Source organism: Nannospalax galili, unplaced genomic scaffold (assembly GCF_000622305.1).
Source record: "Nannospalax galili isolate Female #2095 unplaced genomic scaffold, S.galili_v1.0 scaffold182, whole genome shotgun sequence".
NCBI classification, from domain to species: Eukaryota; Metazoa; Chordata; class Mammalia; order Rodentia; family Spalacidae; genus Nannospalax; species Nannospalax galili.
In genome coordinates, this window is record NW_008348662.1 from 3,283,348 (window position 1) to 3,297,447 (window position 14,100).

Genomic DNA, 14,100 nt, shown 5'->3' on the forward strand with positions numbered 1-14,100 from the left:
GCTAAGCAAGGAGACCCAACTACCCGAGCCTGAGCCACCTCCTCACAGTCCCCGTTTGCTGGTACTTCCCCAGTAGCTAGAAATTCTGGCAGGGCAACATGCCCAGCAGATGCTCATGTGGCAGACACATCTGTAATCCAGTATCTGGCACATGATGCTATTGGATGAATGGTTTAATCCTTCTTATTCACACAGTGAAGCCTTGACCCACAATAATGGTATTGGGAGGGCTTTGTGAGGTAATTAGTCATAAAGGTGGGTGGAACTTTCCTAAAGAAGTTGGTACTTTTATAAAAGACCCCTCACCTCTTCACCCATGTGACGACAAAGCCCAAAAGACTGTCAGTGAACCAGAAATCAAGTCCCAACCAGGCCAGATCTTCCAGTGCCTCCATTCTGGACTTCTGGCCTCTACAACTAGAAGAAATGAATCTTCGTTGCTTGTGAGCCACCCAAGGCATGGTGCTGTGTGACAGCAGCTGGTGATGACTAGGACAGGTTTTCCGATGAGTCTAGAATTTTCACCCAGGATCCCTGAGTACCTCAACTTTTTCCTCTTTTGGAAAAACCATCAACACAAAGAATGAAAAGGGAAGAGGTAGGCCTGTTCTTCCTGAATGCATTCATTTATTCATTTGACAACTATTGAGGGGGACACTCGCAGCAGGCAGTGGCTGCTGAATGGATGGATAAGGGACAGTTTCTCCTTTTAAAGGGTCCACTGTCTGAGGATGGGTCCCCAGATAGCCAACAGACATCCTAACAAGGAGGAAAGGGCTCCCCTTGAAATGTAAAGGCTTGAAAAGAAAATAAGTGAGAGGTTCTAAGAAGGGAGAGCTGCTCAGGAGGAAGGTGTCTGTCAGTCAGGGAGGAGTCTTGAAGTGGTGCTATTTACCCTGACATGTAGGTGGGAAATAGGAGCACGGAGGAAGGGAGAAGCAGGACAGCCACAGACAAGAGCAGGCACAGGGCCTTTTGGAGGCCAACCAGTCTTGAGTTGGTGCTGGGGAGCAAGCTTTGGGGGTTGGGTGGGAGTTCTCTAGGGAAACAGAGACAAAGATGGGGCCAGAGGCCAAACAATGAGCGACTTTGCACTGTGGATGAAAGACAAGATTGGCTAGGCAGCGAGGTCACGAACAGTTCTCAGATGTTGGCAGATGATCACAGTGATGTTGAGGGGAGTATGCCTGAGGGCTGGGGAGGCTGGAGACAGGATAGTTGGCTGAGAGGTTCTTGAAGCAGCAGAAATCAAGAGCCTGAATTTGGAGCAGATAATTACTGTGGCTACAGGAAGACCAGAGCTCCCCTTCCATGGACACCCTTCCCAACAAACCCTCCATGTTTTCTCTGTAGCCCTCTCCCTGCCGTCTGCATAGGGGGCAGCCACCTGGGTCCAAGCCTGGTCCTGCCCCAGTTCAGAGTGGAGGAAAGTGGGACTGGGGTAGCTAGCATGAGTGCTGAGCAGCTGGGGGCAGTGAGTAGAGATCAGGCAGGGTCCTAAGAAGACAAGATCCCTGTAGACAATTGCAAGGGAAGTGGGCCTAGCAAATGTAGGGAGTGACTGGTGCTGCTTGGTGATGGGACAGCTCTGAGTGAGCTGGTACTAGGAGGGTGGCCCTGAGTGGGGCAGTGTTGGAGAGAGTTGCAGGTAACTGTGGGAACTCAAGAGAGATAGAGGGAGAAAGTAGGCATTTCTAGGACTGTCAGACATGGCATCCATGCGTATATCAGGTGCGGGATGGCTTTGAAAGAACCACAGAGTTGAACGAGCACCAAGGCCAGGCTTGCAGAGGGCTGGCAGAGATGGCAGCTGCCCAAGCTCACAACAGCAAACTGCTGCTTGGCTTGAGTGGCCACTCAAGGTAGCCTGGTGGAAGTAGTCCAGGCTACTTTCTTTATCAGACATGCCTGGAGTCAGACCTTGGGCATGGAAACCAAATATCAGCCTGAAGCTTATTTATGTGTCAGACACCTGAAGGTGCTTTCAAACAGCATTTTAAGTTTTCCTGCATTTTCCTGGTTTGTTGTTAATTTTCTTTATTTGTATGTGTGTTTCAGGGGTTATCATGCCACTGCATGTGTGGAGTTCAGAAGACAACCTGGAAGTTCTCTCCTTCCACTATGTGGGTCCCAGTGATTGAAGTCAGGTCATCAGTCTTGGAGGCAAGCACCTTTAACCTTGCCAACTTGCCTGCCCCGTTTTTATTATTTTTTGAGACAGGGGCTCACTATGTAAGTCAGTCTGGCTGCAGACTCAAAATCCTCCTACCTCAGTTCTTCAATACTGAGTTTCCGGGAGTGCCTGTATTCTGACTGTGAAACCAGGGTGGATCTTTCCACATCTGGAGCATTTTAGTTCTCAGGTTTTCTGTTAAGCAATGCTCAGCCTGTTTTCAGAGATCACAAACTGCCTTCTCCAGGCAGAGGGGAGAAGCATTCTAGACATTCAACAAGGAGATGATGCAACTCAGGTATGAGAGTAAAAGACTGCAAAGAAGCCCTGGTGGTCCGAGGCTGAGGACCACGTAAGGACATGGAGGGATTTCTGAGGAGAAAGTGACATTCTTTGCACAGAGCAGCAAGAGGCAAAAAGAATGCAAGAGCCAGAGGCAACGCATCCTGCTGTGAAGGATGAAAGAAGGTTGCAGGTCTGTCCTCTCCTGTAGCACCCATCTCTCATATCCAGCCCTGTGGTGGAGTCACCCAAAATCTCAGGGAGTAAATAGAAAGAGAATGGATAGGTCTGCCTGGGAACCCATCAAACTCCAGGCAGACCAGGCTCTGAATCCATTTCAGGTGTGAAAGGCAAACATCTTACTGTATGACCACAGGATAGTATTACTCAAGTGCAACATTAAATTCTTCATTTTATGGAATTTGTGGTTTTTTGGAGAAACCTACCTTTGAGTTTGGAGATCTGTAAAATGGCTGGAAAACCTTCCAGAGCATTAAGAAGCCACAGCTTAAATCTCTTACTGAACAAGAGGACAGATTTCAGGTACTGAATAGTGACATCTTCAAGAAAGTCACGGAGGAGAACATCTTCAAGTCCCTGCAACGAAAGTGTCCAACACTGTGACTTGGCCTGCGTGCAGGGCTTCCAACAAGTGGTCAAAGTTCACATGTGATGGAGACCTGACAGGTCTTGAGAGGTCTGAGGGAGGCCACTACCTTATGTAGGGGGGCAACTCTACAGGACATCTGGTCAGGCTGGTGTGCCAAAATTGGATAGAATTGGATTTTTTTTCAAATATTGGTATCTGATTTTTCTTCTTTGGTGCTGTGGATGGAACCCAGGGTCATGTGCATATGAGGCAAGTGCCCTACCATGGGGCTATGTCTCAGCCCATGTTTCAATTTTATTTTAAAACTCCGCTCTAGCCAATACTAGGTGCATCAAAGCCAACATATTTAGGGACTGAACTCAGTCTCTTGTGTTTGACCTTTCTGTGGAAAGCTTAGAAGCACTAGTTTGATTCCTAAAACATAATGAAAGATGAGATTTGAGACCATGCAAAGAAAAGACAACAGTTTCATCACAGAAATGATGCCTATCTGACTTAAAATGTAATAACTGTGCCGGAGCAAAGCAAAGGAAATCCCGGGCAGCGGGGTCTGTTACAAAGCACTTTCTCTGATTCTGTGTTTGAGGTCAAACCAGGACTTTAACCCCAGGACTACTAAGGAGGAGGTAGGAGGATTGTGAGTTCAAAGCCGGTTTCGAAGAAACAAAAAGTAATAAATAAATAAAATATTTTCAGTTGAAATGTCCAGGGCACACAAACTGGCTGAATTTGGGCTCATTGGTGCTGGAATCACTGGTCACTGTGTCCTTTGAGTTTTTCTTTAGATCAGGAAATTGAAAGGAGCAAAACTGACTTTTAGTGAAGATTGAAAATCCCTAGACCATCATGGGGTCCCTCACGCATCAGAGAACCCAAAATGACACTGAGGAGACAGGTTGGGGTGTGTGGGGGAGGGGGTCGGGGTTGGGGGGGAGCGGGAGGGAGACTGCTGTTCTAACTTGGACATTCAGCATGAGTTTCCAGAAGGAACACACAGAGGACATGCATTTCTAGAAGGGCTATGCAGCGGAACTCACGGATCTGCCTACCTTATATAACTGCATGTCATAGCATCGGAAGAGCTGGCGCACATCAGGCAATGACATAAACATGATTGTGTCTTGCTGCAGAGATTTCCAGAAGGATGTAAGTAAGTCTTCCACCTGATGGAACAGCACATAACATCAGAAAGCTATGTTGTACCTGTGAGACTAACTGCGGTGTACACTGAGTGACCTCACAGGGTTGCAGGATAAACTTCTCTCCAATGCACTTCAAGCTTTGCTATCGGCTTTCCCAAATAACCAAAGCCAGCCTGCTTGGTGTTTACGTGGGATCCTATGGAACCTACGTCCTTGGTGTTCTCTACATGGAAAGCTGCTTCTGACCACCAGGGGGCTCTGGTTGATTATAATAGGATGAAGGTTGGGCCACAGGGGCCAAGTCAAGAGTTGAGAATGAAAGTTCATTGACTGACTGATCGATCACCTTGCTCATTCTCCAGCACTGAAAGAAGTGTAACAATATTTCACCTCAGAGATTTCTTCCTCAACACCAAATCTGAAGTCACCTCAGGACCTTGTAAACAAAAGCAACTTCTCTAAGACTTAAGTGGGCAGTATGGAGAGGGACAAAGTGGAAGCGTCCTTCTTTTTCTATGCTTTTCTTTCCAGACTCTACTTTTGAACCAGGCTAGCAATTGCTAGCTAATAAAGAGCCTTGCCTTGTGGAAATGCCTACAGGTACAGATGTTCTGAGACATGACAACAGTGACCCCAACAGGGAGTGAGTCAAGGAAGCGGGGGCCAGCTCTCCAGTGCCATGATGACAGACCCTAGCTTGGAATCCCACGTGAGGGTCATTAATAGTGGACCTTTCCAAAGAGAGTCGGAGAAATACCACACAGGTCCTGTTAATCCATTCATAGCCTGGTCAGTCACCCAGGTTCCAAGTCTCCTGATCCTAGCTCAGGATGTCTCTCCCATGTGTCCCATCTCCCTAATATCTGTTGCCACCGCAGATTAGCCCTGTTCCTTCTCATCTTGACCACGATGGACCCTCCAGTCTAGATACAGCCAGGACCTTATTACTACGTCCCTATCTTCCCAAAGACCTTGCTAGTCCAACCTGCTTTTGCCTCTCCTTCGTCTCCTCTCTTTGAGAGATGAAGTCCTGTTGGTCCTTTAATAACAACATACTGGGGAACATCTTGCTGCCTCTGCCCACAGCATAGGCTCTGACTAACTGTCCCACTTCTGATGTGCCCATCGTCGTGGGCAGCAGCATGGTCTGCTTTGGGGGTCCTCGCTGATTCTACTACTCTTCTGGGTATCCAGAACATTCTAGTCATACAGTCCTCTACTATGTGCAGGGATTTAATCCCCATTTTGGAGAATAAAGATGAGTTTAGTGACTAGGATTACAGAAGGTCATCAGGGTGGAGGTCTGATAGCTGGATGTTGGGGGCTGTATAATAAGAGGAGAATTACACACACACACACACACACACACACACACACACACACACATCTGTGTTGCTTTGGGCTTCCAGCAAGAACACTATCACCATATGAGGCCCTTAGACCCTGTACCTTCAAATCCATGACCCCAAGTATAACTTTTCTCTTTAATAAGTTGCCTTTCCCAGGCATTTTGCTATAGTAATTGCTACAGCTGAATCTAGAATGATCCCCAATAGCTCATGGGTTAAAGGATTAGTCCTTGACTGGTAATGCTATTAAGAGATGGTGGAACATTTAAGAGTGAGGCCTAGGAGGTAGTATTCCAGTCATGGAGGGTGTGTCCTCAAGCAGAATTATGAGGCCCAGGTCTCTTCTTCTTCCTCTTAGCTTCTCACCTGTGAGAAACACTTTGTTCTGCCACTCATGCCTGACCTTTGCATGCTGCCTGTGTCCAGATGTGGAATGACAGGGCCAATCAAAGGTATACTGAAATCTCCCAAACTGTGAACTAAGATAAGCTTTTCCTTATGCCTTATCTCAGGCATTTTGTTGTGTAACAGAAACTAACACAGGGAAAAGTGACTAATAAATAGCTAGTCTAGAGCTTATCAGTATTATTGACTAATATCATTCCTTTTATTACCAAATCATAAGTTTCTCAAGGTTTATAGAAAAATGCCCTCCCAGTCCCAGAAACAGAGCTGGTCACAGGACATGATTTAAGCAAATATTTGATGAGCTGGAGAGGGAAGGAATCTGTCAGAGCCTCAGGGTTATGGGGCCATGTTAACAGAAACTGGGGCCATTTGGAAGCACACTGGTCTCCCTCACTGTAATCCACCAGGCAGCAAAAGTTAGCACTGGCGATGGGTTCCTGCTGAGCGACCTGAAGAGCTCTGACTGCTAAAACCACTGTGAAAACTTGCATGCAAACAAGTACTTGCATCCCTGGATTTTCATCTCATACCTAGGAAGGTAAAATCTGGGATAAAGGTTTATTTAGGCTGGCAAGATAGCTCAGCAGGTAAAGGTACCTGCCGCCAAGCCTGATGACCTGAGTCTGGGACTCATGATAGAAGGGAGGAGAGAACCGATTCCTGAAAGTTGTCCTCTGACTGCCATATGTATGCACATGCATGTCTACACACACACACACACACACACACACACACACAAAATGTAATTTAAAAATTTTAAAAAAGATCTGTTCATGTTTTTCATAGCCAATTCTTTCCTCCCCTTGTGTACCAGATTTGAGTCCAGGGCTTTGCACGTCCTGTAGGTAGGGGCTGTACCGCTGAGCTGTGCCCTTTGTGCCACCAGCTGAGTCCAGAATAAAACCTGCAATACTCATGTCAGATCGCTTGTTTCAAAGTCCCATTTCTGTTGGCATGGACAGAAAGAATGGCTCTAAAGCAGGCTTATATTATTACCCATACTTTATTCAAATTCAGCTGGAATCAGGATCTAAAAATAAGCTGAATTTGTTCTTAAAGCATCACACTACCCACATTAGAACCTTGTAGAATTTCCAAGGCTAAGCTGAGTACCAGGCCGCCTTACAGAACTCACCAGTGACCACATAGCTACACTGCAGGTGCCTGGGTGCAAAGGAAGACTTCTGGGTACCCATGAGGGGTCTACTCACGTTAATGGCTAACAGTGTTCATGAATGCTTGCACTGTATGGAGAAAAGCCTACCTTCTCAAGCTCTTGGTTCTTCACGTTCTGTAAAACGTCTTGACAATAGCTGCAGTACTCATCAGCCAGGAACACTACCTAGGAGGCACAGAACATCCTCTCAGCTTTCAGTCACTTCTAGAACCATTCTGAGAGACCTCAGGATGGAAGCTCCCTCAGGTGGCTGTTCTGACAGTACTTGGGCTTTTCATTCAGCGTGTGGAGGTCTTGGTTCCCAAGGATTAAAGTATGCTTGTTGACTTACAGCTCATGTGGCTTTAACTCTGTCATGGAACTCCTATATCACCAGGGTTTATTCCATTGCTTCAACTTTTTGGAGTGTGTATTTTATGTTTGTGTTTTATGTGTATGTGTATGTATGTAAGGGGAACGTGTACATGTGTGTATAGAGGCCAGAGGTTGACATCGGGTGTCTTCCTCTGTTGCTTTCCTTACTGATTTTTATAGGATTTTAAAAAGTCATATTTATTTATTTAGATGCGTGTATGCACATGGGCACATGCATGCCGCGGCATGTGCGTGAAGGTCAGAGGACAACTTGCAGAAGTTGGTCCTCTCCTTCTACTATGTGGGTCCCAGGGATCAAACTCCAGTCCTGAGGCTTGGCAAGAGCCTTTACCTGCTGAACCATCTCACTGCCCCCCCACTCCTTTTGAATTGTGTGTGTGTGTGTGTGTGTGTGTGTGTGTACACACGTGTTTGGGTATGTGTGCTCGTAGGTCAGGAAAGCATCCTGCATCCTGCACTATCAGTCTCTCTTGAATCCTTTTAGACAAGGTCTTACCGAACCTGGAGCTAGGCTGGAAGCCAGCAAGCAACAGCAGCCCTCCTGTCTCTGTGCCCGACAGTGTTAGGGTTACAGGTGTGTGTAGCCATGCCCAGCTTCTTACATGGGTGCTGGGGATCTGAACTTGGGTCCTCATGCTTATGCAGAGGGCACTTCATGGACTGAGTCATCTCTCCAGCTCAAAGGCCACCAACTTCTGACACCATTCTTCTGAAACTCCAGCACATGTGCCTGTATTATTTCCTAGCTCCAGTTTCTGGAAAATTCACACCTCTGACTCCTCTTTGTCACAGGGAAGATGACAGCAATCCCTAGGGGCCTTGCTTAGGCTGTGAGGGGCAGACCACAATTTCTAGGCTACCACCACACCTAGGAGGAAGGTTGGCTCTTATATTTCTGAGAGAACGGAAACAGTGTTCCCAGTGATGACAGGTGAAACAGGAGGGTGCTTCTGTCAAAACCACACCACCTGAAGGGGCAGTTTTCCCTCAGAGACAAACCTACCATTTTACAGGAGTATTTATTTGCCAGCTCTTGCTCCCAAAATGGACATCTTCTGAATGGAGACAAAGGTGATCCTGCTGGGTCCATCTTTGTTGGTGAGTGATTTTCACACTGAAAGTCATTTACACAATGCATGATTATTTCTTTAAAATAAAAGGCATTAACCAAGTCACAGTCACAAGGCTACTGTAAGTTAATGTTCCTCTATCCACAGTCCTGGGAGTGTTACTGGTTTCAGCAACTTTCTCCTCATATTCCATTGCAAACAGTGTTAACCTTTCCTATAATTCCATGAACTATATCACTTTTGGGGTCCTGTGCCAGAGTCCAGTGCTATACAACTATGTTCACTAAAAATATCCCGAGTACTGTAATATCACATATATAGTTAAAAGCCCTTGTCTGTAGAGTTGTTGCTTCTTGAAATACAACTGGGTCCTGTATGGCTTGTCATTCCTGAATTGGGAAGATGGCTAATTGTATCAGAAATCCTAGGTGGACAGAGAAAATGAGTGTCACAGGTTTTTCCTTTAGAATAAGAAGTTACAGGTAGGAATGGAAGAAAGGGTAATGTGGCAGGATGTACACGGGGCCCCACCTCCTCATGCTGTCTGCCTGAGCAAGGGGTTGCGACTGTTCCTGCCCAGAACACGGTTTTATTTGAAGTGATTTCTACAGGATTTTGTAATAGTTTTTCTTAGAATAAAGTGGTATAAATTATTCCTACAGATGGAATTTGAGTTGCAAAGTCAGCCACCCTGAACCGAGGCTTCTCACCTCTCTCCACCCTTAGGATCTGCTCAGTTCTGCTGTCAGAATTCTGGCAGCCCCCAGGTCAGCACTTCCCCATAGTTTCCTCAGTTCTCACACGCCCATGGCTGAGCTGAGCCACTTGCCTGTTTCTGTAGGCTTTGGTATGCTGCTGTCTATCAGGTTCCTGAGGGTTAGATGTTTCTCTGACCACCTGGGCCCCTTCCTTAGGGCAAGGGCCATGCTCATCCACCACCCCACACTGTGCCATGAATACTAGAGAACAGTCCCCTGGGATTTCCCTTCTTCAGTGACATCCCCTTGTTACCACTGAGCATCACACCGAAGACCAGGAGTTGGAGATCATGCCCAATAATCAGCGCTTCTTAACTCTTCCATGCTCCTGAACCTTTTTGAGCATCTGCTGAAAGTATCTGGCCCTGTCCCTAGGGAAATTCATGTTGTGAATGTGACAATGCAAAGATGCAGGTTCACACTCCTCTGGTGAAGCAGGACCATCACCATCTCAGCACTCAACACAGGACAGTGGTGACATTCATGGGTCTCTTTCTGAGGATGTTGTCCGCACTCCACTTCTTGTGTACTTTGAGACAGTGGCTTTACTCAGATGGGGGTCTTTGGTCTGTGGCAAGTGGTGACAGACTGTCAAGAAGGGTGTGCCTATTTCACAGAGTTCACTGCCTGACCATCAGTGCTTCCGCTATAGAGGACCAGGAAAACTCAATTCCAGATCAGGGCAGCTTCACACAGTGAAAACCCCACTGCACCTGTCTGCTTCGGAGCTCCATCTCCCTGGAGACATCTGTTCTCTGTCTGCTACTGCTGTCTTCATGTTTCTCAAAGTGTGGTCCTGATGCCACCCCTCCAACCCACCAATATCACCTGATACTCTGGACCCATATTCCTAGTTCTCCAGTGATTCCTAGTTCCCCAGTGATTGAGAGCAGGCCAGAAACTTAGAATTTTTAACCAGTTTTCCAGTGGAGCACACTTAGGTTGAGAACTATTGTTCCAGACAGGTGTGTGTGTGTGTGTGTGTGTGTGTGTGTGTGTGTGCGTGTGTGTGTGTGTGTTGCACATATGTGAGGGTGTATACTTGTGTGCATGCATGCAGAGGCCAGAACAGGATGCCAGATGTCTTCTTGTTACTGTCTATATTTTATTATTTAAAAATTTTTTATTATTTTTATTTTATGTGTGTGAATGTTTTGCCTGCACCATGTGTGTGTGATGCCCACAGGGGTCAGAAGAGGGCATCAGATCCCCTCAACTGGAGTTATGGATGGTTGTTAATCACCATGTGGGTGCTGGGAATCAAACTTAAGTCCTCTGGAAGAACAGCAAATGCTGTTAAAGTCTCTCTATTTCCACATGGCAAATATATCAGTGTTTCACCTGTTCAGAAGTCATGGGATGGTTGCCAGGATCATAAGGGCATTCAGCCCTAAATGGATTATCTTTATCGTTCTCCAAGGCTTATGGAAAATCTCACAAGAGGGGGTGTAAGATGTAAGAACCAGAGGGTCAAGAGGAATGCTCTGAAATTCTGTCTTCAGATGTGACTGTTGCACTCATAAACTCACAGTAGCTGTGGACACCTGTGGGTGCTGGGAACCCAACCAAGGTTCTCCATAAAAGCAGGCAATGCTCTTAACCACTGGGCCATCTCTTCAATCCCACAAAATAGATTTTTAAAAACAGATTCTTGTCAGTGAGATGGTATCTGTTAGGGACAGAATGTCTGTGTCCCTCCAAATCTCTAGATTGATTCCTTAATCTCACTGTGATAGCATTTGGAAGTGGGGCCTTTAGGAGCTGATTATACCAGGAGGGTGGGCCCTCCTTACAAGACACCAGTAGAGGCTAGCTCATACTTTGCCACCTAAAGACAAGATAGTCAGCTGTCCACAACTCAGCACAGAGCTGTTGCCAGCACCTACCCAGCCAGAACCACGAAAAATAAATGCATATTGTTTAAAACAACCAGTTTGTAGTAATTCATTTTAGCAAACTGAGCTAAGACAGTATCAAAGCACTCTCATGATGTCTTGGCCAACTAAAGCAGGATTCAACCCACAGTATCATAGATTAGCTATTAATAGCTGTAGTGTTTCTAAAGAGTTGTAAGAATAATATAGAGGTATATTAAGACAAATTGATCAATAACAGTCTGTACATCTTTTTAAATTATAGCTCAAGAAACACAACTAAGAAGTTACTGTAGCTGAGCAGTGTGCTCCCCAAGGACAGGGGCTAGGCCCGTCCCAGCAATGAGCTTGGTGAATGCTGGACATCCAATAGTGTCAATACACAGGTGGCAGGTTAAGCATTAACAGAATGAGAACACCACACACAGAAAAACAGTTGCATCCAAGTAAGTAATTCCCATATATGAGTGGGTCTGTTATATCATCTATTTATTCAATACTCACAGTTTGCTCTTGTTGGATAATGCCGTTACAATCAGCAGATTTTCCAAAGGTAACCACATCTCCACTGCATAAGAATAGACAGCAGAAAAATTATGTTAGCGAGATACCTGTCTCTAAATAGAAGAGTGAAATCTCTTCTGCAGCCAATTTGTTTGTTTGGGATATAACTCTTATTGTAAAACCTTCTTCCAAGTTTCTATCCACAAATGGAGATTGTCATGTGGTAGGAATTTTTTTTTAAAAAAAAATCTATTTCTGTAACTGGAACAACCATATATATATTTGAAGGTTATTCCCCTCAGAAGCAAAGATAGATCATCAGGGTCACAACTTACTCCTCTGGGACACAAATATCACCATGAAAATGGGATCTTATTACTTTCTGACTTCAGTGTTTTAAATTATCAACCCAGAAGTGGTAATGTCCTTTGACGTGATGGACGTGGCAGACACCTTTGCAGAATGAGAAACCATATATATATTTGAAGGTTATTCCCCTCAGAAGCAAAGATAGATCATCAGGGTCACAACTTACTCCTCTGGGACACAAATATCACCATGAAAATGGGATCTTATTACTTTCTGACTTCAGTGTTTTAAATTATCAACCCAGAAGTGGTAATGTCCTTTGACGTGATGGACGTGGCAGACACCTTTGCAGAATGAGAAAACTCGTGATTAATAACGGACACATACGTTTCACTTCGCCGTGCTTGTTGGATGGCTGTAGTCTAACAGAGATGCACATAACAGAGAAAAGAGTTAGTCCTATTGATGTGGTGTGCTCTATTTCTCTCAAATTATGACCCTTTGGGAAAACGGCAGCCTAAGGCCCCCCATTTGCATCAGGGAATGTACTTTCTCTGGGTATGAGAGAGGATTGTCTCTCCTCAGCTTCCGTTTGCTGAGCTGAGCACAGGCATAACGGGGGAGGATTGTCCACCCAAGTCAGCACAGTTCTCTCCTGATAGTGCACAGAGAAGCTGAAGGCAGAGAACTGCATTATTCCTCAGTCCTAGACACAGAGCAATCAGGTCAGGGTGGACCCCCGCCCCCAGAGGTGACAGCAATGTCTTTTGTCATATACAGGAAGGAGATCCAAGATCCCACATTCCTGACCAGTCTCTCAAAAGCATCAGGAGCTGTCTTCTCAAGGTTTGTATCATCCTGTTTTCCCATCTGAGTCATGAAAAACTGGGCAAAATATTTATGTACATCTGATATATGTTCCTGCACAATACTCTATCCAGTCACAATGCATAGGCCAATAACCCGAGTCCAAATCCTTTAGTAAGAGCTGCTATCAAAACATAAATGTCATTTTGGATATTCTGAATGGCTCATGGAACATGGGATTCATCCAAATCAGAGGAATTTATGTACATAGGATGGAGGCAACTGCTAGAAGGTGGAGAATTTGAAGTTTGTTAGGATCTAGTTGTCATGCACTGTGGACAGAGCTGTTTTCCCCAATTCACAGGTTGAAACTTTAGCCCTTAATGTGACTAGACTTGGAGATAAAAGCGTGTGTGTGTGTGTGTGTGTGTGTGTGTGTGTGTGTGTGTGTGTACACGCGCATGAGGCTAGGTGGCTGGCCAGCAGGTCCTAGTATCTGCCTGTCTCTGCCTCCCATCTCGGGAGTCACAGGCATGTATGATCATTCCTAGCTTTTACGTGAGTGGTAAAGGGTTTTTTTTCTTTTGGCCTGGGGTGGGGGTATCATTTTGAGCCAGGATCTCTCTGTAGCCCCAGCTGGCCTGAAGCTTGCTGTGCAGACCAGGCTGGCCTTGATCTCAAGGCAATCTGCCTGCCTCTGCCTCCCAAGCACTAGAATTCAAGGCGTGTGGTGGGGCTTTGAACTCAGGTCCTCCTACATGCGCAAGTGCTCTTACCCACCCAGTCATCTCCCTAGCCCTTGAAATAGAAGTTTTAAGGTGATAACTAAAGTTCAGTGAAGTCATTAAAATGGGGCCCTAAACATGATGCCTGTAGCTACAAGTCCCTCTTCAGGCAGGCTAGCTGAAAGTGTTTGGATCTAAGATGGTTGTCAGAGTGGCTGCATACATGCATTATATGCCAAATCACACTCCACTCTAGTACATGGTGATCAACAACTTCCTTGAATACTGCCAGAAAGAACCCCAAAAAGAGCAGGAAGGCAGGCTGGAGAGATGGTCAGAGGTTAAGAGCACCGGCTGCTCTTGCAGAGGACCCCGGTTCAATTCCCAGCACCAACATGGCAGCTAACAACAATCCCTAAGTCCAGTTCCAGAGGATCCTAATCCTTCTTCTGACTTTTGTGGGTATTGCACACATGGGTGCACTTTCATACACGCAGGCACAACATTCATACACACAAAATAAAAATAATGTTTTAT

General features: G+C 45.8%; 1 protein-coding gene across 1 annotated transcript in view; it reads right to left on the minus strand.

The window, feature by feature from the left end:
* The window catches only part of Rfx8 (RFX family member 8, lacking RFX DNA binding domain), an 84,299-nt gene that overhangs the window by 29,964 nt on the left and 40,235 nt on the right, over positions 1-14,100 (minus strand). Inside the window, exons 5-9 of the mRNA XM_008845915.1 lie at positions 11,723-11,786; positions 8,520-8,630; positions 7,229-7,306; positions 4,115-4,228; positions 2,902-3,052 (exon numbers count right to left, since the gene is read on the minus strand). Of these exons, the coding sequence (XP_008844137.1) occupies positions 2,902-3,052; positions 4,115-4,228; positions 7,229-7,306; positions 8,520-8,630; positions 11,723-11,786 (518 nt within the window). The remainder of the gene's footprint in view (positions 1-2,901; positions 3,053-4,114; positions 4,229-7,228; positions 7,307-8,519; positions 8,631-11,722; positions 11,787-14,100) is intronic.